This window comes from Chenopodium quinoa, unplaced genomic scaffold, assembly GCF_001683475.1.
Source record: "Chenopodium quinoa cultivar QQ74 unplaced genomic scaffold, ASM168347v1, whole genome shotgun sequence".
Classification (NCBI taxonomy): Eukaryota; Viridiplantae; Streptophyta; class Magnoliopsida; order Caryophyllales; family Amaranthaceae; genus Chenopodium; species Chenopodium quinoa.
The window spans coordinates 42078-67826 of NW_018743514.1; the positions used below are offsets into that span (position 1 = coordinate 42078).

Below are 25749 nucleotides of genomic sequence, written 5' to 3' on the forward strand. Positions count from 1 at the left end.
AACATCATACACATCTACAATTGCCGGAAGACCTGAGATCGGAGATGTTTGACAGGAGAGGAGTTGTTCAGCAGTTTCTACATTTGGCGAGACAGAGTCAATATCTTTACTAGGTCATGTCTGATGATGAAGGCGTTTTACAGCACGCCTTTATGGCACACCCAGTCACGGTAGAAATCTTTCGGACGTACCCATATGTGATCGGTATGGATTCCACTTACAAGACCAACCGATACGGGATGTCGTTCTTTGAGATAGTTGGTGTGACACCGACAAATCAGAATTTCCTCGTTGCTTACGTGTTCATGCGCAACGAGTGCACGGCAAGCTATCGATGGGTTTTGCAGAGATTGAGAGACTTGATTGGGTATAATAAGCACTAGACGAAAAAGGTAATTTGACACCGGTTCAAACCCCCCCTAAGGCACCGGTTTTGAACCGTTGGGGATTGGAGGGATGCCAAATCCTCAAAATTTTGGCACCCGTTCAAAACCGGTGCCAACTAAAGGCTTTGGCACCAGTTAACCGGTGCCAACTTCAAACGCGCGAATTTTTTTTTTTATTATCAACAATATTGGCACCGGTTTTAGGAAATAACCGGTGCTAACACTTTAGGCACCGGTTTTTTCCTAAATCCGGTGCCAATAGTCTCAAAAAAAAAATTTAAAAAAACTTTTGGCACCGGTTCTGGTACAAACCGGTGCCAGAAATACCCAAAAAAGTTAAATATTTTTTTTTTTTTTCCATTTTTTTTCACTTAAATTGATATAGAAACATTAACATGTATATAGACTTACATATTTTCATTAAAAAAAGGCTATAAAGCCTGTAATATTACAATTTTCGTCCAAAAAAAATTAAATAATCCAGACTTATCTCTGATCGACCTTTCTTGCATTACACTTAAAACAGGGACCGGGACAACACCTAACACAAAGCCAAAACTACGGAGAACAAAACAAAAAACAGCAGCCCAAAAAGACTTCCTGAAATGTGAGAAGTCCTGCGTGGTGGAATGCACGAGCTATATTATACAAGGCTTCCTGAAATGACTTGGATTAGTACTACAGTCTCATATGAGTGACTTTAAGATTATGCACACAAAGTAAAAGACTTATTTATTAAATTGGTATTACAAACTTTGAAAAAACATTAATATTAGGCAATCAGATAATATTTATTAATGTAATAGACTTGTTAACTTTTCAAACTTCATCCCTGAACAAGTTTTCTTATTTAACAACACCAACTTACCTGGCTATTTTCACAAAGTCGCAGATTGTTGTAAAGGAAAGCTAAGCCTTGTGCAACACAATGATGCTTGTTTTGAAGTCTATGTCCAAGGGCTAAATTGATTAAGGCAGTCCCTACAAAGTAAGATGCATCAGTTAAATGGAGAATCAACACCAGCACACTCACATTAATCAGATTCGGATAAAATTACATAAAACATACCGACACAGAGATTGGTTAGTGGGGAATTTAGCATTTGTTTATGCGCTTCCAAGTATTCCCTTGCAGCTACTTGGTGTTGACTGATCATTGTAAACTGATTTCCAGAAATGATCATGGGTGGCACTAGATCCTTATGTTCAACTCGCATATGATGCAGAAACATATTATGCTTTGAGAGACGATTCTCTAACCTAAAGCTAGATGAACAATAGTAAGAAATATTATAAGATAGTTTCAAGTTATAAGACAGACCATAGCAAACCAGCAGGGATAGAAAAAACAGAAGCTCTGAGCAGGCACAGGAACAGTCAAACAACCCCAGCACACTGACTAGCTCAGCATCACAGTAGAACACAACCTGCAGCAACACACAATAGACAAAACGGGTACACTCAGTTGGTACTTGGGTCTTGCACATCGATTATTGCTCGTCCTGTACTTTCACTAGACGAAAAAGGTAAAAAGGCACCGGTTCAAGGAATTCTAGGTAAATGTGATAGAAATGGGGAAATATAAAAACTTTAGCACAGAGCTAAATTGGTATCTAGATAGCTAGGCAGCCTGATTTTATAGCAAAATTTTGTTACCTGAAATCATACTTCACACTGTTCACCGCATATGCAATCAGCTTATTGTTAGGACTTAGCTGGAGAAATAGGAATGAGGTCAAAAACCAAAACTAATAGTGGTGAGGAGTAAGAAGAAGCAAGCTTACCTTAAAAGCATCAATGCAGTAGTATGCATACTTGTTAGCCTTAACATTCTCTTCCAATAGAACATGTTCAGGAGGCATCCACAAGAACTACAAGTACCACAAGAGAAAATAGAAACAGACGTTAACAGCACAAATTCAGCATGGCAATTACATGTCACTCTTTTTACTGTATATGTATTTTTTTTTTAATATAAATGGCCGTATTCGATTTTGATCAGAAGTTACAATTGTAAAATTTTCTAATGAATAAGTTATTTGTGCGTGTGTTACTACTACAGTTTCCGTTGAGTCTGTGATGTACTCAAAACTTTAAGTTTGAAATTTTTTGTTGTATTGGTATTGGCTTTATTGAGCAATTGATGAACATATATTAATAGAACAATGGTCTGGTTATTTGTATAACCAGGAGCATAGGTCAATTTCAAGGTTTATAGGATATGCACTATGGATTCTTTAAAGATGCAAATTGGATATGAACTTGCTGCAGATGAGGCCCTTAAAGATGCAAATTGGATTCCGACGAAGCAGGATGAGAAAGAAAGAACTGTAAGGATTCTTTAATTTTGCTCTTCAGGTGGCAAAAATAAATGCTTTTGTAGTCTTAGTCAAGAATTTGGGCTATATTGTTTGCCATTAGAAGGCAACAGGGAGTATCCATTGGTGGTGGTATTGGTAGCATGAGTGATATTGTTGATGCTGCTCAGCTGATTTGTGAAAAGGTAGATATTTGGTTCTTTGCAGAAGATACTATATTTCAACGATTTTTTTCTTCATCAACACAAAAATGTTCCAAGTGATCTATAGAAATACAAGTAGGATAATTTTTCCTGCCAAAGGCAAAAAGTTGATCAGCATTTTAGAACCAAAATATAATTTCTATCCACTCTAATACCTTTGATACTTCTTCCTAAGCAGGGCAAATTCAGCATGGTAAAAGTAGCATCTTGACATCTTGGGTGAAGTAATTGTTGACCCTTCACTCTAAAGAACAAATTTATTGCACAAATGGAAGATGAACTTGCTGCAACCATAGCTTAAACGATATTTTACTCTTAAATTTCCAGCTATATTGAACTGAAATGACATAATCACAAGACAAAAGTATCAAAACATGAGTGAAAATTAATAATCATGAGCAAAATAATCAAATTTCAGAATAAAAACTGGTAATTGTTGTGACCCTAAGTCCCTAACCAAAACAATAGATTATCAACACAAGTTTCAATTTTTAACACAGAATCAGAACAGAAAAGTATCCATTCGATATAGGTGAAGCTCGATATAAGTATCCATGAGGAGAAATATTGAAAATAAACTATATTCAGCAAATTGTTTTCGTAGCTGTCTTATACTATAGCTGTCTTATTACGTATGCCTTGAACTCGAATGAGGAGAAACATTGAAAATAAATGGCTATATGAGCTATATAACAGCACAGAGAAATCTGTTTATAAAACCAATAGACAATTTCTAAAAGATCAAATGAATTCTCTTGAATCAAATGTTTCTTAATGTTTTCAAAGAACCAAAGTGAGCTTTGTTAACAAAAAAGAAGCAATTGTACCTGTCATCATAATCAATATACAAGAGGCTAGAAAACACATTTCCCACGAAAGAGGATTTGATAGCAACTAGAGCTCTTGGACAGCTGCACATCAGACACTGTTGGAATTGATTAAACTCTACCAGTTGTGTGAAAGTTAACAAAAAATCCTAGTTCCTTTTAATAATGATATAGCAATATAGCATAATTGAGTTACAAGTAGAATCACAAACACAGAGTAGTCACACATAAGTAGGATAAGTTTCAGAGTTTAGTTAGCTTAAGTGATATACTAGATTAACAAGCTCGCCTCAGCCTCAATGTGCTGTCCGTTGAAGCCGAAGCAAGCTCATTATTTGATAAGAATTTGACATATGAAACCGCTTTCTTATGCCCACCAAACACATGAAGGGGCTGGCTTATATTCCTCAGATCATAGTAATGAATATGATGGTCAGCAGACCCAACCTGCATAACAGAGATAATTTTAACAGTCTAAGAAATCGTACAAGGGTACAATGTCCAGCATAACAAAAACATTAATTAATTTCAAGCAATTTTTTCACACAAAAGGAAGCCAAGTTATATCAGCTAGATGTTGATGCAGAAGAAACGAAAATGTACTTGTCATCCACTCATATCAACTCATGGCTTCACTATTCACTAAGCACTGTACTCAAGACTTGAAAAATTCTAAATGCACCCAAGAATAAAGTACTATATAGACTATAAGGAAAGAAAGAAGGATAATATATTAAAGAATGATTGAGGGGAAGTGCTTGAACAATGCTTCTAAATGCACCCAAGAATAAAGTACTATATAGACTATAAGGAAAGAAAGAAGGATAATATATTAAAGAATGATTGAGGGGAAGTACTTGAACAATGCTTACCGCAATATGATAGCTGGATCCTGGATTGTACTTGACACAACATATATTTGCCTTCATGTCAATATTAAGCACACTAGCTTCCTGATTTGTACACCACACTTTTACCTGTCAATCAGAGCCCATACGCAAAGTAACAATCAAATTTCAAGCTCTTCTCACATAAAAAAGCTTCATCGTAAATCGATAATATATGTGTTGATTTACAACTAATAAATGCAATTAATAATATATGTGTTGATTTGCAACTAATAAAAGCCTTTGACAATTGAAAGAGAAAGATAGAGAACTGAGCAGAACATCTAGATTTTTATCTTCAGTACATAATATTCAGCCTGAATACGAGTAGTGCCCTTTTTTTCTCCTAATCCCAAAGTGCATTTTGCATCCCTCGGACACTTAATAAATCCGAATAATGTCAAGATGCATATATAGAAAGCAAGCTATGCCAGACAGAATAAATTAATTACAAAAAGTCAAAAACTGATGGAAAGGAAAGACGAAGAATATGTATATATGTACACTCAGCTTTTTTCTTAATGGACTTGCTAAAAGTTACTTTATTCAGAAAATTAATGCTTTCTTCACTAAACTCTAGATCATTTGCTTCCCAGAAAAAGTGAAGCTCCTTCACTAGGACTATTATTGTCAAGTTCTAAGAAAATTGTAAATAATGAGTACAAAAATCATATGGCAACAATCAATGATAATTTGGAAACAAAAAAAAATAAAAAAATGCAGCATAGCAGGAGACATGGTTTCAGTCTCTTAAGTATACATCTGAAAGCGTCCTAAAAGCTCTGACTCCCTGTCACCAGTAGTTCACCACCATCCTTCACAGAACACCAGCCAAATCCATCAACTCTCATGTGCAACTATATTATCTACAGGTGAATTCTATTTCCATAAGAATAACAAGATCAGATCCCAAAAAGATTCTAACAGGACCTTGTGAAAGAAAAGATGACTAACCAGATTCTGATGCGTCATTTATAGGTTTACAATTGGTAAAACTAGGTTCCTTTAAGTGAAAATGCAGAAAAGGATAAAAACAAGCACATCAAAGAGTTAAACTCCAAAGTATAAGGAAATGGAATAGGATATACACCTTTAAATTCATCCATAAATCGCAGAAAAGTGAGGCAATCCCTTCACTAGAGTAGCTTCATTTAAATATAATGTTCTGTCCTTACATTAGAGGTTTCAATAAGCCAAAAAATTTAAAAACTTAACTTTTCCAATAATGATTCTCAATAACAAATGCAAGTAAGAATTACCGAAAGAACAGAGAACTGAAATCAAAAAGGAAAAACCATTATCTAGTGGTCGATGGCCGATGCACAAAGGACGGCTGAGGGGAACGGAGGGTAGCCGGCGAAGGGTGAGTGGCGGCGGGTAGGACAAACCCTAGATTATTAAAACCAGAACCCTAAAATTACAAAATTGAAAACCAAATCAACGACAAACCCTAGATTGCGAAGGGATTCAGTAGATTAAGAAGACCACATTACCTTACCTCGAAGTTGCTTCAATGGAGGTGAGAAAGCTCAGAATCGACTTCAATGGAGAATATAGAGCACGAGTTCAATGGAGGCCAGAGATATGGAGAGAGAAGGAGGTGATGCTTCAATGGAGTGAGAAAGCTCGTAAACCCTTCAATGGAGAAGGTGAAATTCGGGATGGTGCGTGGAAGAGAGGGCGAAAACTAGAGTGAAAACAGAAGATGGAAAAAACGGGGGGAAAGAAAGAAAGAAAGAAAAGCACGCAGGACCCCGGTTTTTTTTAATTAGTTGTCACCGGTTTGAACCGGTGCTAATTAAATGATTGGCACCGGTTTTGGTTGGAACCGATGCCAACACTGATTTTTTCAATCCCGCCCATTTTTTTTGGCACCGGTTTTCAAGAACCGGTGCTAAAGGGGGGGTGCCTATTTCATTTTTTCTACTAGTGAAGGAACCGTCGGTTATCTTGTTAGACCATGAGCTTGGGATATGTGCGGCCTTGAGGGAAGTGTTTCCAGGGACCCCGCACTTACTTTGTCGATGGCACATTAACAAAGATATGGAGGCTCGGGTCACTGCTATGTTCAAAAACAAGAAGATCGGTGCACAATTCAAAAATGGGAAATGGAAACGTATCATGGATGCTGCAACCGAGGAGGATTATGATGCTGCTGTAGATACAATGATAGATTGGTGGGCAAGTTATCCAGTGGTGATACAATATGTTGAGAGAACATGGCTTTGTCATAAAACGAAGTTTGTGACATTCTGGACAAACCAAGTTCTTCACCTAGGCAACACCAACACTTGCAGAGTTGAGAGCCAACATTCGATCGTGAAGATGTGGTTTGAATCTTCGACATATTCGTTGTTTGGACTTTGCTGTAGTTATTGATTAATATTAATTTTTATTGTTATGATTATGATTTTTTTTGTTAGGATTATTATGATTTTTTTTGTTGTTATTATTATCATTCTTATTATTATTATTATTGTTGTTGTTGTTGTTGTTGTTGTTGTTGTTGTTGTTGTTGTTGTTGTTGTTGTTGTTGTTATTATCACTCCTGACGGTTTATTTGTAATGTGCAGGTTCTTTGGATACCGTATGGGCCCGAGTTCATTGCCACATTGGTAATCAGATCATCGCAATTTGTAACGGTTTGGAGGCGTCTTGGTCGAAGATTGGTCAGAAGTACCGACAATTGCCACTGTCACGTATTAACAGCAAGGTGTCTCAGCATTGTTTAAAGGTTCTCGATGACGAGACGAAAAGGATGAGGGAGCTGAGCTACCAGGTGTATGAGCGATGTGGATGTGTAATGCGTGTCACCCACGGTTTCCCCTGTGCTTGCCAGATACATGACTCTCTAGCTGCGGGGACAGGGTTGTATATCAGGCAAATTCATTCGTTCTGGAAGACCTTGGTTATTGGTGATGGTGATGATGGACCGGTGTTCGGTAATGACTCGGCCGAGGACGCCGCACATTTTCGTTCTCTGATGGATGAGGTAATTAGTAGTGATCCTGCTGTTCTTCGAAACGTATCTCGCATCATTGAAGAAGAACTGCATCCGGATCATTCAGAACTCGGAGATCCTGTTGTAACCACCAGGTTCATGGTCGATGAAGAAACAATGATACAAGACGTGATCCTTGTTATTTTGAACATGTGAACCGCCAGAACACTGCACGTGGTGCACGCAAAACAGGTAAGATTGACTATTGTCATTTTCACGTATTTCATTATCTGTTGTACTAATAACTGAACCCAAATTTGTGTAGAAGATCCATGTGACATTAGCCAAAGCCGTTATCGACACATGCTTCCAGTACCGATGTTGCCTTACATTACAGGATGGAAGGATGTCATCGGCGATGGTAACTGCGGCTTTCGTTGTGTGGCCGAGTTCTTCTTTGGTGATCAAGGACGATGGTATGACGCTCGAGAAACAATAGCAAACGAGGTCCTTGGTTATCCAGCCCTGTACGAGAGGATTTACGGCCTTGGAAGACTTGGGATCAATGTGGAGCGAATTAGATGGGACGGTGGGGCGGTTGATTCCCGTCATTGGATGACTGCAATTCAAGATTTATTTCCTATTGCTAATTGGTTCAACGCAATGGTTATTATTCTTGGTGTTGGCACCGTACCAACCTGCTACTATCCATGCCTCACGATTTTGCCGTTGCGGGCACGAAGGGGGGTCACTGCACCTGAACGAGAGTTTGTGATCGCTACAGTTGGGGGCTCACATTTTATCTGTATTAACCTTGCACCAGATTCACCTCTTCCCCCGATTGCAGGTTGGTGGACCGAGAACCACGAGCCAAGTGTTGACGGTTGGGATCAGCGTTATGCGGCTATAAGGAACATGTGGGATGCGTTAATTAGATAATTAATGCATTTATATACATTCATTTATTGTGAACAGTTGTAGATATGTAAAGTGTAAATATGTAAAGAAGTGTAAATAAAAAATCTGAATTAAACAAAGTTTCAACTAAAACCACACAAAAACAATAGTCCAATTCTTAAAATACATGCCAAATGTAGAGTAAATAAACGAAATGCGTACAACTCAAAAAAAAACTAATAAACAGGGAAGTCACAACCCCATCATCGCCCTCCAATCAGCTCGTAGCGCCTCAGCCATTGCCCTCGTATCACGCGACAAGCTCGGATACTCCTCCAGTGTCCTATTGATAACCTCCATGGACCGACCCATCCACTGCAATAAAAAAAATAACATATTAAACAAATTAGATGTATTTGTAGTAATAATTATAGTACCACAAAACACAAGTACTTACGTAATCCGTGTTAGTTCTCTTTGGCAGTGCACGACTCCCATGTGATGACGCAACTGGAGAAACACGAGGATGAGAAAATCGGTACAGCCACTGCATGTAACCAGGACCGACTGTAACGTAAGAGCACCACCACCAAGCCTGCTGAGGGGACCTAACACCACACTGAAAGACGCACCAGGGAAAAACCGAGTCCACATCACAGATGTCATCTCTGGCGGAAAGTCTACTCGATACATCTTCAAGTTTGTCGGTCTCTTTGCCTTCTTAGACCTGATGATGGCTTGTGGAATGCCCTAGACGTATCCAAGTTGTCGAACCACTCGATCAGGCATATATGGCTCAATGATGCTACGGTACTGGATGCAGCCAATGAATAGAGCAGCAGGCACGCGCCGTGCTGGATCAACTCCGTACGGTAGCCAGTTTACCTCATTGTCAGTCAGATGATCCAACCTAGCACGAAAAGCGAGGAGGCGCTCCATGCTCTTGTTGGGGCACCCCGATCCGACATCCCAGGCAGACGCACGAGGAACAGTAAGCTCTCTGGTCAGGGTCCCCTGCTGAGGCCGAAAACAAGGAAAGTACTCGTAGATCCACGCCTGCAGAAACGTAAGACAACCAGCGATAGAATCAGCATCTCTTCGTGATGTTGTACCCAACTATCGATACATATATGCTAGCACAGCAGAACCCCACGAGTACTCACTAATCTGAACATCCTTAACAAACAGCTCGTTGAGGAAGGAAGGATGAGTACGGTTGCCACTCTTGTCCAAAAACAGACATCCGCCAAGTACTAACCACAAGTATGCCTTGTAATGGACACTGAAGGGCCTCTACGCCTCCAAGGTCGACTCCATTATCCTCTCAGTGAGCACCCCACTACCCTGCCATACGGTTTTAGTACCGCGCTTCTCATTCAGCTCTTCCGCAGTCATATCCATGGTAATCGAGCACGCGTCCCGTAAAACGTCTATGCTAGGAGTAGTGGAAACCATGGAACTGTCGACACGAAGCCCTAGAATATGATACACATCATGCAGCATGATCGTGATCTCCCCAAATGGCATGTGAAACGTGTTCGTGTCTGGCTGCCATCTCTCAACAAAAGCAGAAATCAGGGGCCAGTCAAATCGCCGGAACATTATCCCGGGTAAGTGAGATAGACCACTGCCATCAATTAGTTCCAGGTGCTCCTGCGGAAGACGAGTGCGCCAGTTACCCAATTCAGTACACAACTGTGTCCTGCTCAAACACCGCAGAACATTTCGCTCCTGCCCACCCCATAGATTTGCAGCCATGTGACCCCCAAAACTAGGAATAACAGTACCATCCTCAAGCCCACCTGGCATCAGCTCCTGTACTACCCACGTCTCTGATGAGCTGGTAAAAGGTTGGCCTGGCTCACTACTGCCAACAAATCCCCCATGCTGAGCCTTATACACGGTACGATAATCCTGAGGGTCGTACTCTAAATCTCGACTAGCATGACTAGCTCGCTCGTCGTCCTCATCGTCAGATACAGGCACTCTACCCGACGAGTACATAGGGGCGCTCCCATCTGACTGATGCTCCCCCGACCAAGTACCAGCAGACCCGTACTGCTGCTCATGATGAAACGGTGCCTCCGAAGGTCCTGCACCACCTAACTCCCTCCTAATTGATGCATTCAAGCGTCTTGATCTTGCATGTCGAGCGCCTGAACCCTCAATCTGCATTAAATAAGTACAAAATCAGATTTCATTAATACTTACACACAAAACTATGATATCAAACTTGAATCGCTAATATTTAAATTCAAAAATATCATTTCAAAACTATAACAAACCAAATCAAATAAACAATAATAACAACATTACCAAGGATCAATAATAACTAGTAATAATTTGACAACAATAACAATAAACCAAATCAAAACAATAATAAACCACAAAATCGGCAACATTACAACACAACAACAACAACAACAAAAACAACAATAACAACAATAATAACAACAACAACAATAATTTCAATCCATTTTTTTAGTTAAAAAAAATTTTAGTCACGAGGAAAAATAATTCCGAAACTAATAAAAATACATAACAATAACAACAACAACAATATAATCACGAGGAAAAACAATATAATTACATAACAACAATAATTACATAACAACAATAATTACATAACAACAATACATAAAAATAACAACAAAAACAATATAATTATATTAGTCCAAAACAAAAAACATGACAATAATCACGAGGAAAAAAAATTCCAAAATTAATAAAAACCATATTATATAACAATTACACATAACAATAACAATAAAAACAATTATAATTATATTACTCAAAAAAAATTACATATCAATAATCACGTGGAAAAAAAAATTCCGAAATTAATAAAAACATAAACATAACAATAACAATCAAATTATATTACTCAAAAATAATAAAAAAAAAATATTCTAATCACGAAAAACAGGAAAAAAAAAATCGACCAAAAAAAAAAATTACAAAAAACCCAGGCTTCCGCCTGAAAAATCCGGAAGTTTCCCCAGACTTCCGGAATTTTCAGGCGGAAGTCTGGGTTTTACGAAACTTTTTTTTTTTTCAAAATCAGAAACAATATAACAACAACCAACCTGCTCGCCGCCACTAACGCTGCCCCCACGACCACCGTATGTAAGCCTAATGCGTCGCCCATCCTCCATACTCGAATTCAACCTTTGATTGGTGTTCGTTATTCTTTGTTTGATTTTCAAAGTTTGGGGTTTTTTTTGAAAAAATTTTCTGATTTTTTATTTTTTAATTTCTGACTTCTTTTTTTTTTACAATTTCTGAATTTTTTTTTAGAGAGAGAAAATTTTAGAGAGAGAGTGTGGGGGTTGTGAAATGACTTGTGAGTTTCGGAAGTCAGTTTCCCGAGTATTTATATACGAGGGGCAAATTAGGAAATTCAAGTAAAAAATGCGAGCGTCACCTTGTAATTTGCGAACGAAGTTTAAAAACACTGGAAAGTAGACTTGAAGAGCTTTCCAACGATAGGTCACACGCAAAATTCCGTTAGGAAACGCAAAAGTTATGGCGTTATGAAGTTGGCCAGTTTTGTTGTTGCGCTCGGTCGGGCGAGGCTCCGCCCGGCTTGGCGCGCCTTCGGGCGAGTTTAGCACTTTTTTCGACCTTTGTTCTCGCGCCCGGTCAAGCGGATGTTTGCCCGGTCGGGCGAGTTTTGGGAAAAAATCCTCTTTTCTCTCACGCTTGGTCGGGCGCCATCTTGCCCGGTAGGGCGAGATTGCTCGTATACGGACTTCCTCTCGCGCCCGATCGGGCGCCCTACAGCACTTTGAGTCCGATTTTTCTCAATTTGTTCCTTTTTCTCCACTTGTTCATCTTCAAACCCAAACCCTACACAATTTAGAGCCCTTTCTATAGCATCCACTTCATCCTTCCATGTAGTGGCTTTTCCTGTGGAAGATGTAACACAAAATACCGCCTCCAAGGGATCTCTAACGAGAGCTTGGGGCTTATTAGAAAAATTATATACATCAACCACATCAATACTATAGCACTTTTCTTCCAACATGGGGCTTTTGGGGGCATTATGTAAATTAAAAATAATATTTTCATCCCCTACACATAACGTAAGTTTACCACTTTTCACATCTATTATTTCCCCTGCAGTATGAAGGAATGGTCTACCCAATATAATTGGAATTTGCAAATCTTCTTCCATATCAAGAACAACAAAATCAACAGGTATATAAAATTTACCTACTCTAATAGGTACATCCTCTAAAACACTTAGAGGATATTTAAGAGAACGATCAGCCATTTGCAGAGTAATATTGGTAGCTTTTAATTTACCCATATTTAATTTAGAGCTCACATATAATGGCATAACACTTACACTAGCACCCAAATCACATAGAGCTTTATCAATCATCAAATTTCCAATGTGACAAGGAATAGAAAAACTACCCGGATCTTTTAATTTAGGTGGAGATTTATTCTGCAGTATAGCACTACATTCCTCAGTAAAAAGCAATTGTCTCTACCTCACTATTAGATCTTTTTCTGGTCAAAATTTCTTTCATGAATTTAGAATATGCGGGACTTGAGTAATTAATTCTGTGAAAGGAACCGTTACCTACAAATTCTTGACGACTTCCAGAAACTTACCAAACTGCTTATCTAACTTACTCTTGAGATGTCTATTAGGAAATGGTAGTTTGATAACTGGTTTCTGTACATCTCCCCTCTTGTCTTGAGTTTTACCCTACAATTTATTATCTAAAGAGTTAGTTTTATTCTGGAGCCCTGCAGGGTTAGTAACAACAATATTTGGTGTAACATAATCATGATTAGCAATTTTTGTAATGATAGGTTCATCATCTTTGGGCATAGAAGGCCCATCGTAATTTAAATTACTTCTCAGCGTAATTGCATTCACGTGATCTGTAGGTTGCACCAATTGCGATGGTAGGGCTCCCTGCTTGCGAGTTTGTAGAGCAGAGGAAAGTTGCGCAATTTGATTGTCCACGATTTTATTATGAGCTAGAATCGAATCAATTTGCGCATCTCTACTCTGCATCTGTTTCTGCATATCAACTAACATCGTTCTGATTTCTGATAAGCCAGAATCAGAAGGAGGAGTAACAATCTGTTGTGGTCTCTGATGTGGAGGTTGATAGTACCTCTGTTGTGGTTGTTGTACCTGCAGTGGGGGGTTAGGCGCATTCATACTATTGTACGACATATTTTGGTTATTTCTCAACCCTGCATTGTAGGTGTTAGAGTATGGACTAGTTTGCTTATAAGCCTGAAAATCATTAATTTTTTCAAGCGAACTGGTACATTCCTGAGCCCAATGACCTATAAGACCACAATTTTCACAATTAATTGCAGAGTTAGTACCAATAGCAGAAACATTAGCAACGGGAGATGAATTAGAATTATTAATATTGTCTAATTTTTGGCTAATAGCAGTCAATTGTGCTTGCAAAAAGGATATAGAATCAACTTGGTGCTTTCCCTTACTTGCAAATCCTCTGGGATTCCCATATTGGGAATTATGAATAGCCATCTCTTCAACAACATTACTCGCTATATTCACATCTAAATTCAAAAATCTTCCGTTAGCTGTAGAGTCCAAAATCATTCTTGAATTATATCCAATCCCATTGTAAAAGGCTTGGATTATCTGCCACTGTGCTAGCCTATGATGAGATTCTCTCTGTAAATCCTTAAATCTTTCCCAAGCTTCATACAAAGATTCATCTGCTTCTTGGGAAAAATTTAGGATCTTACTCCTTAATAAAGTTGTTCTCTCTGCAGGGTAGTATTTGTTATAGAAATTCAAAACAAGAGTTTCCCAGTCAGTAATACCAAGTGTAATTCTATTCAGTCCATTGTACCATAATTTAGCTTTACCACATAAAGAAAAGGGAAAAAGAATCTCCCTGATTTGGTCCTGCGTGACCCCAGCTTGCCTAATAGTATTGCAATATTGGCAAAAATCAAAGATGTGAAGATTTGGATCTTCACCCTTAGCTCCGCTGAATTGCTTCCTCTCGATCATGGTGATAAACTGGGGTTTAATCTCGAATTGTACTCCCTCGAGATCGGGTGTAGGCGCAAGGTGTGGAAAATCTGCCAGGGACGGTTGCGTATAATCACTGAGCTTGCGAGGTGGTTGAGCCTTCATCTCTGATTCTGGTTCTGAATAGACTTCTATGTCACTAGAATCAGATGGTGGTTCCAAAGGTATAATACCCTTGGAAGTAGCTCGTACCTGTCTAAAAAGGTTCATCTGTCTATGAAAAGAACGTTCAATTTCAGGGTCAAACGGGATGTAACCTGATCTATAACTCCTAGGCATAAACACAGAATTAAACAAACAAGTATGAGAAACTGTCCCAAAGAACTTGCGTTCTCTGAGACGAAAGAAAATAATTTAGACTACAAAAATAATCAGAAATAAAAATAAAACCGTCTCCCCGGCAACGGCACCAAATTTTGACAGGCTAAAGTCGTATCAACTAATCAAAAGTAATTCCTAAAACCACTAACTAAAATAGATAGGGAAGTAGGGTCGAATCCACAGGGAAACAAGTCTTTTTATTCCTAATTAATTAATATAATCTAAATTATCAAGTAACCAAATTGTTTTTAATGAGAATTAAACTAATGGAAAATAATTAATAATAAAAGGCATAGGGTATAGGTTCACCAATAAATAATACTCTAGGGTAAAACATAATAATAAATCATCAATGCATAAATTAATCAGATTATAAAGGGCTTTCGCTACATATTATAATCACAGAATTAATCTGTCGGTATTAAATTGCATCTTTCGAATCTTGACCTAACCATTTATAGATTAACATGCCTATTGAAACTAAGTCTAAACATCAATTCTCATCTCTCGAATCTCAAATCAATATTGCATAACTCATACAATTAAACCTGGCCAAATCTAATTGCATAGCATTAAATCAATTAATCAAGCATTAACAACCAACAATAATAATTTACCCCTTCATATTATTTATGGATCCCCAAGAACCCTAGAAATAAACTACTCACACATAATAAAAACTAAATTAATCAAAGCAATTAAAACAAGCATGATAAAAACAACAACAACAACAACAACAACAACAACAACAACAACAACAACAACAACAACAACAACAACAATAATAATAATAATAATAATAATAAAAGAATGAAAACTAAATTAATTAAGGAAAAAGTTCAACAAACTAAAATCAAAGAAATAAAAATAAAACTAATTCCTAAAATTCTAACCTCTCCTTCCCCACGGTACTACTACACCCTATTTATAAGAAATGTCCAAATCCCCAAATTCCACTAAAACAAGGAAACTAATCAATTAGAAGCCCAAATACGAAGAGTCTTGCGCCCAGATCAGGAATTGGGCCGCTCAATCGGGCCCGTTACTTCTCGCCCAGCAGCTCCACGAGATTGGACCTTTTCACTTGCAAGTGGGCTAATTCAAACCTTGAGCCCAATCTCTTCTTTTGGACTTGACCTGATTATTACTTGGTCCGTGATACTAGTTTGTAAAAGTTGGACTTCTTCATCAATTGAGCCCTTAATCACCGAATTAACATCCTTTAGCTCGGTCTTGGGCTTTAAATATACGGTCATGAAATACGATCCTACTCTAATGCTTCGTAGTGGTTTAAATAGCTCGGGAATTGTCATAAATCTACAAATTTCCACAAAATAATACCAACTCTACAAAAACACTAGAAAACATATATTAGTAATAAAAATAGGTCCGTAGAGCTCAAATAAGCACAAATATGACCGTGGGACGGAGAATAAAAATATATATAAAATAGATTTATCATCTCCTCCAATCAATGTGCTGCCAAACTGATTGCATGCTTTTACAAGATGACAGGCCGATATCGGGACACCTTCCTCTTTTTGAGGACTTAGTAGGTTGCTACAATGAGGGAGCTTGTGTCATGTTGTATTGGCTCATAGAGAGGTTCTATTCCTCGTCGTCCCCGCTTACAGTACCACCTGAGATAGAGAAAGAAATTGACTTGAAGCCCAATCTTAACACCGACTCTATAGTTGGTTACATTTTCCCCACGCTTTGGCGCCACATATTTGTTGGCTCTTTTATGGATACCCTCCACCTCATGACGGTCGACACTACTAACACCCACCTGAGGTTCCAGGTTAAAGGTTGTACCTTTAATCCGAGGCTTAACCATCGCTGGCCCATTCGTAAACGCTACCACCGTGTACCTATAAAGGAGAGCATATATTCTCAACCGAAGAGTATGGTGTAGTTGATCGGGGGTCGCTCATTCTATTTTGGAACGCCCGAGGGTGCACAAGGCCCTCCTTTAGCGAGCACTTCGCGACCCTACACGAAAAATTTAACCCCATGTTGGTTATCATTTTGGAAGCTCGTATTGGTAAACATGACGCGAACAATTGTGTTGTTCGTAACCTCCCAGGTGAATATCAAGCAGAGATATGTGGTCCGGAGTCAAGGCCTGGTGGAGTTATGATGTTTTGGAAACCAAATATGCTAAGGGCCAATTTCTTGCACAGATCGAGTCAGCTAAATGGGTTGCTTGTTGATGTTGTTTTCCAAGTAATTTGTTTGTTTTATAATATTGTTTTGAATGTAAGTTATTTAGCTAACTAAATGTTGTTTGCAATTACAGGCTCCACCACCACCATCATGGCCTCCACAACAAGTTGAATTGAACAATGACCCATGCAGCTCGGATGAGGAGGCAGAGCTAGGTAGTCACTACTTCAATTCTGGTTTGGCTTTTAATGGCTCCATCCACCACTAGGGATTTGGAAAAGACCCATGATGAAGATGCTAGGGATCAAATACTCATCAATGCTCTGTGTCTTTGATTAATTAGTACTGTAGTTTTATTTTCCTTTCCCTAACACTATTTTTCTGTATGTCTAAGACTATGTTTAATTATGCCTTCACTATGTTTGATTATGCCTTGACTTTTTAATGCATGTATTAGCTCTGAAGTTATTATGAATAGGGGGAACCTTGAACATTCCACTTAACTGTGATAGTGGTACATTTAATTCTTCGAAAATGAACCACTGAAATGACGTTTGTACATTTAATCATAGTGGTACGTACCTATGTTGTGTACATACTACGTACCTGTTTCGGGGTTTTCTGATGTCCTGCGGGAGAGTTACAATTCCGAGACTGGAACCGGACGCCTGTACCTGCAAAATAACGGAGACTCCTGAGAGCTCCGCCTCCAACGGTCAAGTTAGTACCTGATTAAGGAGTAGTTAATACAGAAATTAAAGTAATGAGATCTCTCTAGGTGAGAGTGCTTAGTGTTGGTAATCTGCGTCGTTAGCGAGATTAGCCGGTTGTTAATAACTCTGTTCTTCTCTGCTTGATCTCTTGATTATTCGATCCTGTGATTAATGAGGATTAATTGAGTATTTATAGCCTTAAGAAGCGTGCATGAGAAGCGTGCAACTCTCTAGGTTTAAGGTAAACCTAGGGCTGATCGGGCCTCTAGACTGGATTGGGCCTTGATGGCCGGTTTTCCCATTTGGCATGGGTGGACACGTGGCGTGTCTAAAGTGGTCCGTAGAGGACGTATCTGTGACTGACACGTGGCAGGCTCCTGTTGTCCTTCGTGAAGGACACGTGGCGGAACCTGGTTGGTCCACTTGTCAGACGGTGATTGGTGGATAAAAATCCCCTAATCATTTGCCCCTCACAGGTGGCACGTGACTGGTCACGTGTCGCCTGTGACAGGTGTCGCACGGTGATAGGCGACGGCCTGTTACAGGTGTCACCTTGCAAACGGCCGAGAGATTTTCCCGCCCAAATTTTGAAGTTGGAAGCGACCCTTCGCCTTCTCACCTTGCCTATATAAGAAAGTGCTGACTTCGGTCATTTTCACATTTGAGAACTTTGCGAGAACATTCGGACCCTTGAACTTGCTCTGACATTTCGGACTTTTTCTGCCTACCGCCTGTTCTGACAAGCCGACTGACCCGAACTTCCAGGACTTCATCAACCGACACTCGTTCAGGTAACTCAGTTCTCTTACTCTTAATTTTCTTTTTATTTTTTGAAATGGCACCATGGAAGCACACGACACGACCTAAGTTAGTGATCAGCCGGTCACCGGGGACGGCTGAATCTAGGACTAGGAGTGCCGCCTGCCCTTTTCTGGACCCATCTTTGCCCTTTATACAAAGTCCGACTGTATCTGTGTCTATGCAGAACGTGATGGCCAGAACGAAACAGACTGCTAAGATATCAAACTCAGACGGCTCCTCCCAAAGGGTGCTCCTTAGTGAAACATCTGACCAGGCGCCAGATGTACAACGAGGCGACTGTTAAGCCGACAGTTCTGAGAGAGGGGCCAAGGTGTTCCCTTCCCATCTTACCGTTGACATGTCTAATTTTCCTTCTGCTCCTTCTAAGGGAGAGGAGGCGGGCCCCTCTAGGAGAGGGGAGGAGTCGTCCTCTTCGGACTCGTCAGAGGACGAGTCCGAGTCCAGCTCTTCTGGCCACAGTTCTCCTGGCTCAGAAGAAAAACATAGCCGCCTACAAGAGGCGAGACGTTCTCATGCAGTTGAGAAGGGGGATAATTGGGCAGAGCCGTCCGCCTCTTACAGAGAGGAAAACGCCCCCTACTACTGCAGGGTACCCCGGGGCCGGATCGCAACCATGCAAGACAACGTGGCGAGCTTTATTGCTAACCACAAAATGGGCCCGGAATTTTTACTGTTTGTGCCGGATCCAGAAGACACTGTCGTCTGGCCGGCTGGTACCAGCTATGGTGACGGCTGCTTTGGCTGCTATGTGGCGACCATCAAAGCTGGACTGCGCTTCCCATTACATCCGGCTGTTCAGCGGATTTTAGATGGGTATGATCTGGGGTTATGGCAGTTAGCCCCCAACTCTTGGGTAAACGTACTCGGCTATGTGGCCGGGTGCGAAATGTACGGGGTGGAGCCAAGCTTTGAGGCTTTCGCCCACATGAACTATCTCAGCCGGACCCCTAAGTCGGGAGGTACCGGCTGGTACCAACTAACAAGCCATAGGGGTTACCTCATGACAAAAGGTAAGGCAAACAAATGGAAGGATTGGCGGAACACCTTTCTTATTATCGAGGGTTCAGACACGGAGCTGAACAAACGCTTTAACAAGTGGAATAGGGATCCGCCTCTTCTCGCAGGCGGCCGCAGCATGCCGCCTGTTCCCCCAAAGGCTAAAAAAGAGATCCTGGACAAAGGACTCTTCAAAGTAGAGACTAGGGTGAACTCTACTTCAGGGGTACGAGAGCAAGTACCCCTAAACTGCGTCCCGAGCTTCAAGTGGCTCTATGACGAGTACTTTTTGGCCGCCTGTGGCCTCGGCAGTCGGTGCTCTAGAGGTAGCCGGCCTGACGAATACTCTGTTTTTTCACGCCTTGTTTACTTGGGATTTTTACTAACTTTGCTGTTTATTTCTTGCAGCTGACGCCATGAGTAAAATATCAGCATCTAAGACTGCGGCGGCCATGTTGCGGGCCTCGCTCATGAAGCAGTCGTATGCCGACTCCCCCAACAAGGAGGCACCCTTGGTAAGCTTTGAAAACTCTTCCTCTTTTAGTTGTCTTATGCATATACTAACTCTTTTTGTTTTCAGTCTGGCACTCCAAGGGCTTCTTCCTCGCAACAGCCGGACCCCAAGGCCCGGAGGACGACTGTTGCAAGCTCTCCTGGGTCTTCCAGGAAAACAGTGGCGGCTGAGAAGCAGCCGGCCACTTCTTCAAAAACCCAGGCGGGGCCGCCTAGATGTATGGACACTCACTTGTAAAAAACTCACCCTTGCTTCCTTCTTGACTAGGTCTAACTTGTTTTTTCCTTTCGCTTAATGCAGCCGGCCCCCAGGGACTTGACTTGGTTGAGGTAGCCAAGTCTATGGTTAAAGTAGTTCCTCCATCTGACAGGGAGGCGGTCAGGGGTGCCGGCACCCTTGACCTTGATGGAATTTCAGGGGTCCTTGCTGAGGTATACTTAGTATATTTTTGAGCTTTTGAGTTCCAGGACGCCTGTTAACTTTTTATTTGGAAACTGACGCCTGTTTTTCTTTGTACTTAGGCCCTGCTCCGAGTCAACAGCCTTCGCAAGCCGATTGATCGAAAAAACAAAGAGGTAAAGGCCGCAAAGGCTATGGCCGCCTCCAGCTGTGATAAGGCAATGTTTCAAATTGCCCAAAATGAAGTACTGACCATTGATCTTCTTTATTATCAGGCGCAGGCTACCGCCGCTGTTCGGGCCCAGTTAGAGGCGGCCCAAAAGAAGGTTGACGAGCTGGAGGCGACCGTCACCAACCTTAAGGCCGAGCTAAAACCTCTTTGCCAAAAAATGCACTCTTACGAAGCCATGGAGAAATCTTTGGCCAACGTAAAAGAACGCCTGGTGAACCAAGAGAAGAGTCTTACCCAAGAGCTCTCGGATAAGGCCGAGCAAGAGAAACAAGAGCTCGTCCGAGAGATGGTGGAAGACTCCGCTCAAATCCAGCGCATGACCTGGGAACGACTGTTCCCCAGTGCCGACTTTGCCTCGTGGGAAAGAACGTACCGCCAGTGTTCGGAAATATATAATCAACAGATCCTGGCGGCTGCTGAAGAAGAGGCGTTGGACGGTGCGTTGGAGGAGGAAGAGCCGGTTGTGGCGCTTGTGCCACTTGGGGGTAAGGCATCAAAAGAGGGTGCAGCTAAGGCCGAGTCCAGCAAGAAGAGTGCTGACCAGGCGGCAGCTGCTGATACTGAACTGCCCCCTTCTTAAGCTTTAAGTATTATTTTTTTTCCCACGGCCTGCGTGCCGTTTGATTTGTAATTACCCGGCCAGGGGGCCGGGGTTTTGAATATTCTGCTGGTCTTTTATGGCCGGCTCATTTTTAATCAAATTTTTGTTTTGATTCAAATTTGTCTAAGTATTTTTAATTTGTTCACTAGACCGACTGTTGTGTATGGCCGAACGTTAAGACAGGTACACATAGTAAGTATGCCGCCTATGCCCCTGGACGACTGGTGGTCTGTTTCCAGGATAGATGATCAGTCGGCCATTTATTCAATCGGTATTCGAACTATTTATTCAATTTGTCTGACCAAGTAAATAGAATTACCTAGTCGCCAAGGAACAAGCGGCGGGTACCGGTTGTTTCCCTTTATTGCCAATGTTGGCTTTTAACTCGTAATTTGTTAACCTAGCAAGAGTATTGGTTGAGAGCCTTTGTTTATTAAAAACAAGTGGACGACTCATACCTTTTAGGCTCCATACTAAGTTTGAGTGACTATTAACTTAGGAGTTACTTAGTCTTTGTCGCAATCTAGATTGAGTAGTAGAGGTACCAGACGACGTAGGCCGGCTAGACCCCTTGATTCGCCAATGTTTGTTGGCTATTAACTCAATAGGTTACTTAGTAGGAATAGGAGTTCGAGTGCCCTTGTTTGTTTAAAACAGGCGGACGACTCAAACTTTTAGATTCCATACTTAATTTGAAGGAGTGACTATGAGTTAACGTTGGAGTTACTCAGTCGCCGTCACTTTTGTTTGAGAAGTAGAGGTACCAGGCGGCGTAGGCCGGCTAGACCCCTTGATTCGCCAATGCTTGTTGGCTATTTCCTCAATAGGTACCCCCTGCATCTATCCCAAGTAATACAGGCGGTCATCTGACTCAGATGTCAACTGCTACCACTGATTTGGTTAGTGATAGAGTTATCCTTGTCTCAAAAACGGCTACGTGGTTGCCCTTGGGGACAGCCGTATAGGTGCCGTGTAATTAGTTTATAGAACAATGTTCCACCCAAAAGGGAGCTGCTCTCTGCGACGAATTTCATCCGGAGGGATGCCGTCGGACGCCTGCTATGATGTTGGGACAGGTCGAATTAGTTTTGTAGATTTGATCAGTTGGCTTGGCGCCTGGTCTGATCATTCGGTCGGTGGCCTTGGTAAGTTCTTGGTGAACGTAGGTGCTAAGTAAAAGAAGGGTGGCCGCCTGTTAGGCACAGGATCGGCCAGGCCCTAATCTTTTTAGCTAAGTATTGTGAGTAAAATACTCGATGGAGAGTAGCCGACTGTAAAGGTACAGACGGCATGCCCCTCTGAAGATAGAGTGAAAAACTCAATGGAGAGTAGCCGACTGTAAAGGTACAGACGGCATGCCCCTCTGAAGATAGAGTGAAAAACTCAATGGAGAGTAGCCGACTGTAAAGGTACAGACGGCATGCCCCTCGTAATACAAAATTGAATAGTAAGTGCAAACTTTATTAAGTAGCTCTTTACTTTACATCATTCAGAAGAAATATTTTTTAAGGTTATCTACATTCCAGGTTCGAGGCAACGGTTGTCCGTCTGGTGTTTCCAGACGGTAGGTACCGTCCCTGACTTCCTCATAGATTCGGTAGGGTCCTTCCCAGTTGGGAGTTAGTTTGCCAGACTCATTAGCCCTACCAACTGCTTCCATTTTTCTAAGTACAAAGTCCCCTACTTTGAGTGGACGCCTGTGTACTTTTTTGTTGTATGATCTAGTCATTCTCAGGCGATAGATCTCATGGCGCAAAACAGCATTGCCCCTCTTTTCAGGAAGTGAGTCTAATGCCAGGCGCATAGCTTCCCAGTTTGCCTCTTCGTCATATAGCATTACTCGAAGAGTCGGCTCGTAGTGTTCTATTGGAAGAACAGCTTCTGCACCATAAGTTAGGAGGAATGGAGTTTCTCCAGTCGCCCCTTTTTCAGTCGTCCTAATGGCCCAGAGAACATGTGGTAGTTCATCTGCCCATAGGCCGCCTGCTCGTTCAATCTTTTTCTTGAGACCGTCTGAGATGATTTTAATAAAGGCTTCTACCTGGCCGTTTGCTTGTGAACGGCCGACAGATGCAAAGTAATGTGCAATTCCTTGGTCTCCCAACCAGCTTTTGAGAACAGGCGTCTCAAATTGGGGACCATTATCAAAAACCATAGACATGGGAACCCCGAACCGAGTGATGACGTTTTTCCAAATGAATGAAATTACATCTTTCGTCTTGATTCCCTTTACAGCCTTCGCCTCTACCCATTTAGTGAAGTAGTCAACGGCAACAAGTATATACCTTCTGCCGCCTGTAGCAGGCGTATATGGACCCAGAATGTCCATGCCCCACTTAGCAAACGGTAGTGGGCTGTGAATGGTAGTGAGGTCAGTAGCCGGACGGTGAATTAATTTGCCAAACCTTTGGCACTTGTCACATTTTTTCACCATCTCCATTGCATCCGCTTCCAAAGTAGGCCAAAAGTAGCCCTGCCGCCTTGCCCTTTGAGCAAGCGTCCTACCACCTATATGGGAAGCACAGAAACCAGAGTGAAGATCATCTAGTATCTCTCGTCCCTTTTCAGGAGTAACACACTTTAAGAAGGGTTGAAGGTACCCCCTCTTGTGAAGTTCTCCCTGTATCATTTCAAAACAGGAGGCTCGTTTTTTCAGTGCTGCCGCCTGTTGAGGATCATCCGGCAGTGTACCGTTTGTCAGATATGCCCTGATTGAATCCATCCAGGTTGAGCTTCTGTCTAGGATTCCAATAGGGTTTTCCTCGATGCTTCTCTTCTCCATTACTTCCCAAAAAACAGTTCGAGGAGTATCGGAGGAGGCGGATGATGCTAATTTCGAAAGTGCATCCGCCTGGTTGTTTTCTGATCTCGGCACTTGGATCAGATGGAAATCCTCAAGGGAGCCGACTGCTTGTCGGACCGCCTGTAAATACTTGATCATGGCCGGATGTGTTGCTTCGTATTTGCCATTGTACTGACTCACTATCAATTGTGAATCAGAACAGGCGTCTATTTTTCTTGCCCCTGCCGCCTTACACATGCGGATCCCGGCTAGTAAAGCTTCATATTCTGCCTCATTGTTTGAAGCCTGAAAACTGAAGCATAGAGCATACTCGAACCTGTCGCCCTCTGGAGATTGACATACGACGCCTGCTCCACAACCATTTGAAGTAGAGCTTCCGTCCACATATACCTTCCAGAGTTGGTCTGGAACTTGAGAGTCAGGAGGACGAGTCATCTCTACAATAAAGTCAGCAAAGGCTTGCCCCTTCACTGCTTTTCTAGGCTCGAAAATAACTTCGAGGCTCTGTATTTCTATGGCCCATTTGATCATTCGTCCTGACGACTCCATGATGGTAAGGGGCCGCTTGATTGGTTGGTCGGTATACACAACGACTGCATGTGCCAAAAAGTAGGGCTTCAATTTTTTAACAGCCATGAAGAGTGCAAGACCAAATTTCTCCACTAGGGGATACCTCAACTCGGCATTTTTCAGTACGTGACTGACAAAGTAGACCGGGAGCTGACAGCCGTCCCTTTCAGCAAGCAGCACAGCGCTTAACGCATGATCAGAGACGGCCAGGTACATGTAGAGATCTTCTTTGGGCAAAGGGCTGACCAGCCTCGGCAAGGAATGCAAGTGAACCTTTAATTTCTGGAAGGCGGCCTCAGCATCCGGCCCCCATTCAAACCTTGCCTTTTTCTTAATTGCCTGAAAAAAGTATAGGCATTTGTCGCCTGATCGGCTTAGGAATCTCCCCAAGGCCGCCAGACAACCTGTTAACTTCTGAACCTCTCGGACGGTACGAGGCGACTGCATATCAATGACCGCCTGTACCTTCTCAGGGTTTGCCTCTATTCCTCTCTGATTGATAAGGAATCCGAGAAATTTCCCAGACTCAACTCCAAATACACATTTCTTGGGATTGAGCATGACATGGTGCCGCCTGAGTGTGGCGAAAGTTTCTCGGAGGTCCGTCAGATGATCTTTCTGAAGTTTAGTCTTGACAATCATATCAACAATATATGCCTCGACGTTTCTCCCAATCTGATCAAAGAACACTGTGTTTATCATTCGTTGGAAGGTAGCCGGGGCATTCTTAAGACCAAACGGCATGACCGTGTAACAGTACAATCCCTGATCAGTGACGAAGGCCGTCTTCTCTTGATCTTTCTTCCATAAAGGAATTTGATGAAAACCAGAATAGGCGTCCATAAAACTCATCAAGGCATGGCCGGCTGTTGAGTCGACCAGATTATCAATTTTAGGCAGAGGGTAACTGTCTTTGGGGCACGCCTTGTTCAAATCTGTGTAGTCTACACACATTCGCCAGGTGCCATTCGGCTTTTTAACAAGCACCACATTTGCAACCCAATCTGGGAAGTAACATTGCCGAATGAACCCTGCATCAAGTAATTTTTTGACTTCGGCGGCGGCCGCCTGACCTCTTTCTTCACCATGGTTCCGCTTCTTTTGCCGTAC

General features: G+C 41.6%; 3 protein-coding genes and 1 long non-coding RNA gene across 4 annotated transcripts; 2 read left to right on the forward strand and 2 right to left on the reverse strand.

The window, feature by feature from the left end:
- Window positions 1–777: 777 nt before the first annotated feature.
- Window positions 778–3659, reverse strand: LOC110739840. Its single transcript, XR_002514928.1, has 6 exons — window positions 3063–3659; window positions 2171–2257; window positions 2043–2101; window positions 1456–1813; window positions 1255–1367; window positions 778–1043 (listed from the first exon to the last, which is right to left on the reverse strand). It is a non-coding gene; the product is annotated as an uncharacterized LOC110739840 (long non-coding RNA).
- LOC110739839 (3-oxoacyl-[acyl-carrier-protein] synthase, mitochondrial-like) lies at window positions 2269–3051 on the forward strand. The gene is made up of 2 exons (XM_021920320.1): window positions 2269–2716; window positions 2818–3051. Exons 1-2 carry the CDS (start codon window positions 2615–2617, stop codon window positions 2965–2967), a joined length of 252 nt encoding a protein of 83 aa, XP_021776012.1. The 5' UTR covers window positions 2269–2614; the 3' UTR covers window positions 2968–3051.
- Window positions 3660–3726: 67 nt separating the features above from the next.
- Window positions 3727–6069, reverse strand: LOC110739838 (E3 ubiquitin-protein ligase COP1-like). Its single transcript, XM_021920319.1, has 3 exons — window positions 5712–6069; window positions 4607–4711; window positions 3727–4181 (listed from the first exon to the last, which is right to left on the reverse strand). Exons 1-3 carry the CDS (start codon window positions 5721–5723, stop codon window positions 4011–4013), a joined length of 288 nt encoding a protein of 95 aa, XP_021776011.1. The 5' UTR covers window positions 5724–6069; the 3' UTR covers window positions 3727–4010.
- Window positions 6070–7940: 1871 nt separating this feature from the next.
- On the forward strand, window positions 7941–8501 carry LOC110739885. Its single transcript, XM_021920366.1, has one exon. It carries the CDS (start codon window positions 7941–7943, stop codon window positions 8499–8501), a length of 561 nt encoding a protein of 186 aa, XP_021776058.1.
- The last annotated feature ends 17248 nt before the right edge of the window (window positions 8502–25749 follow it).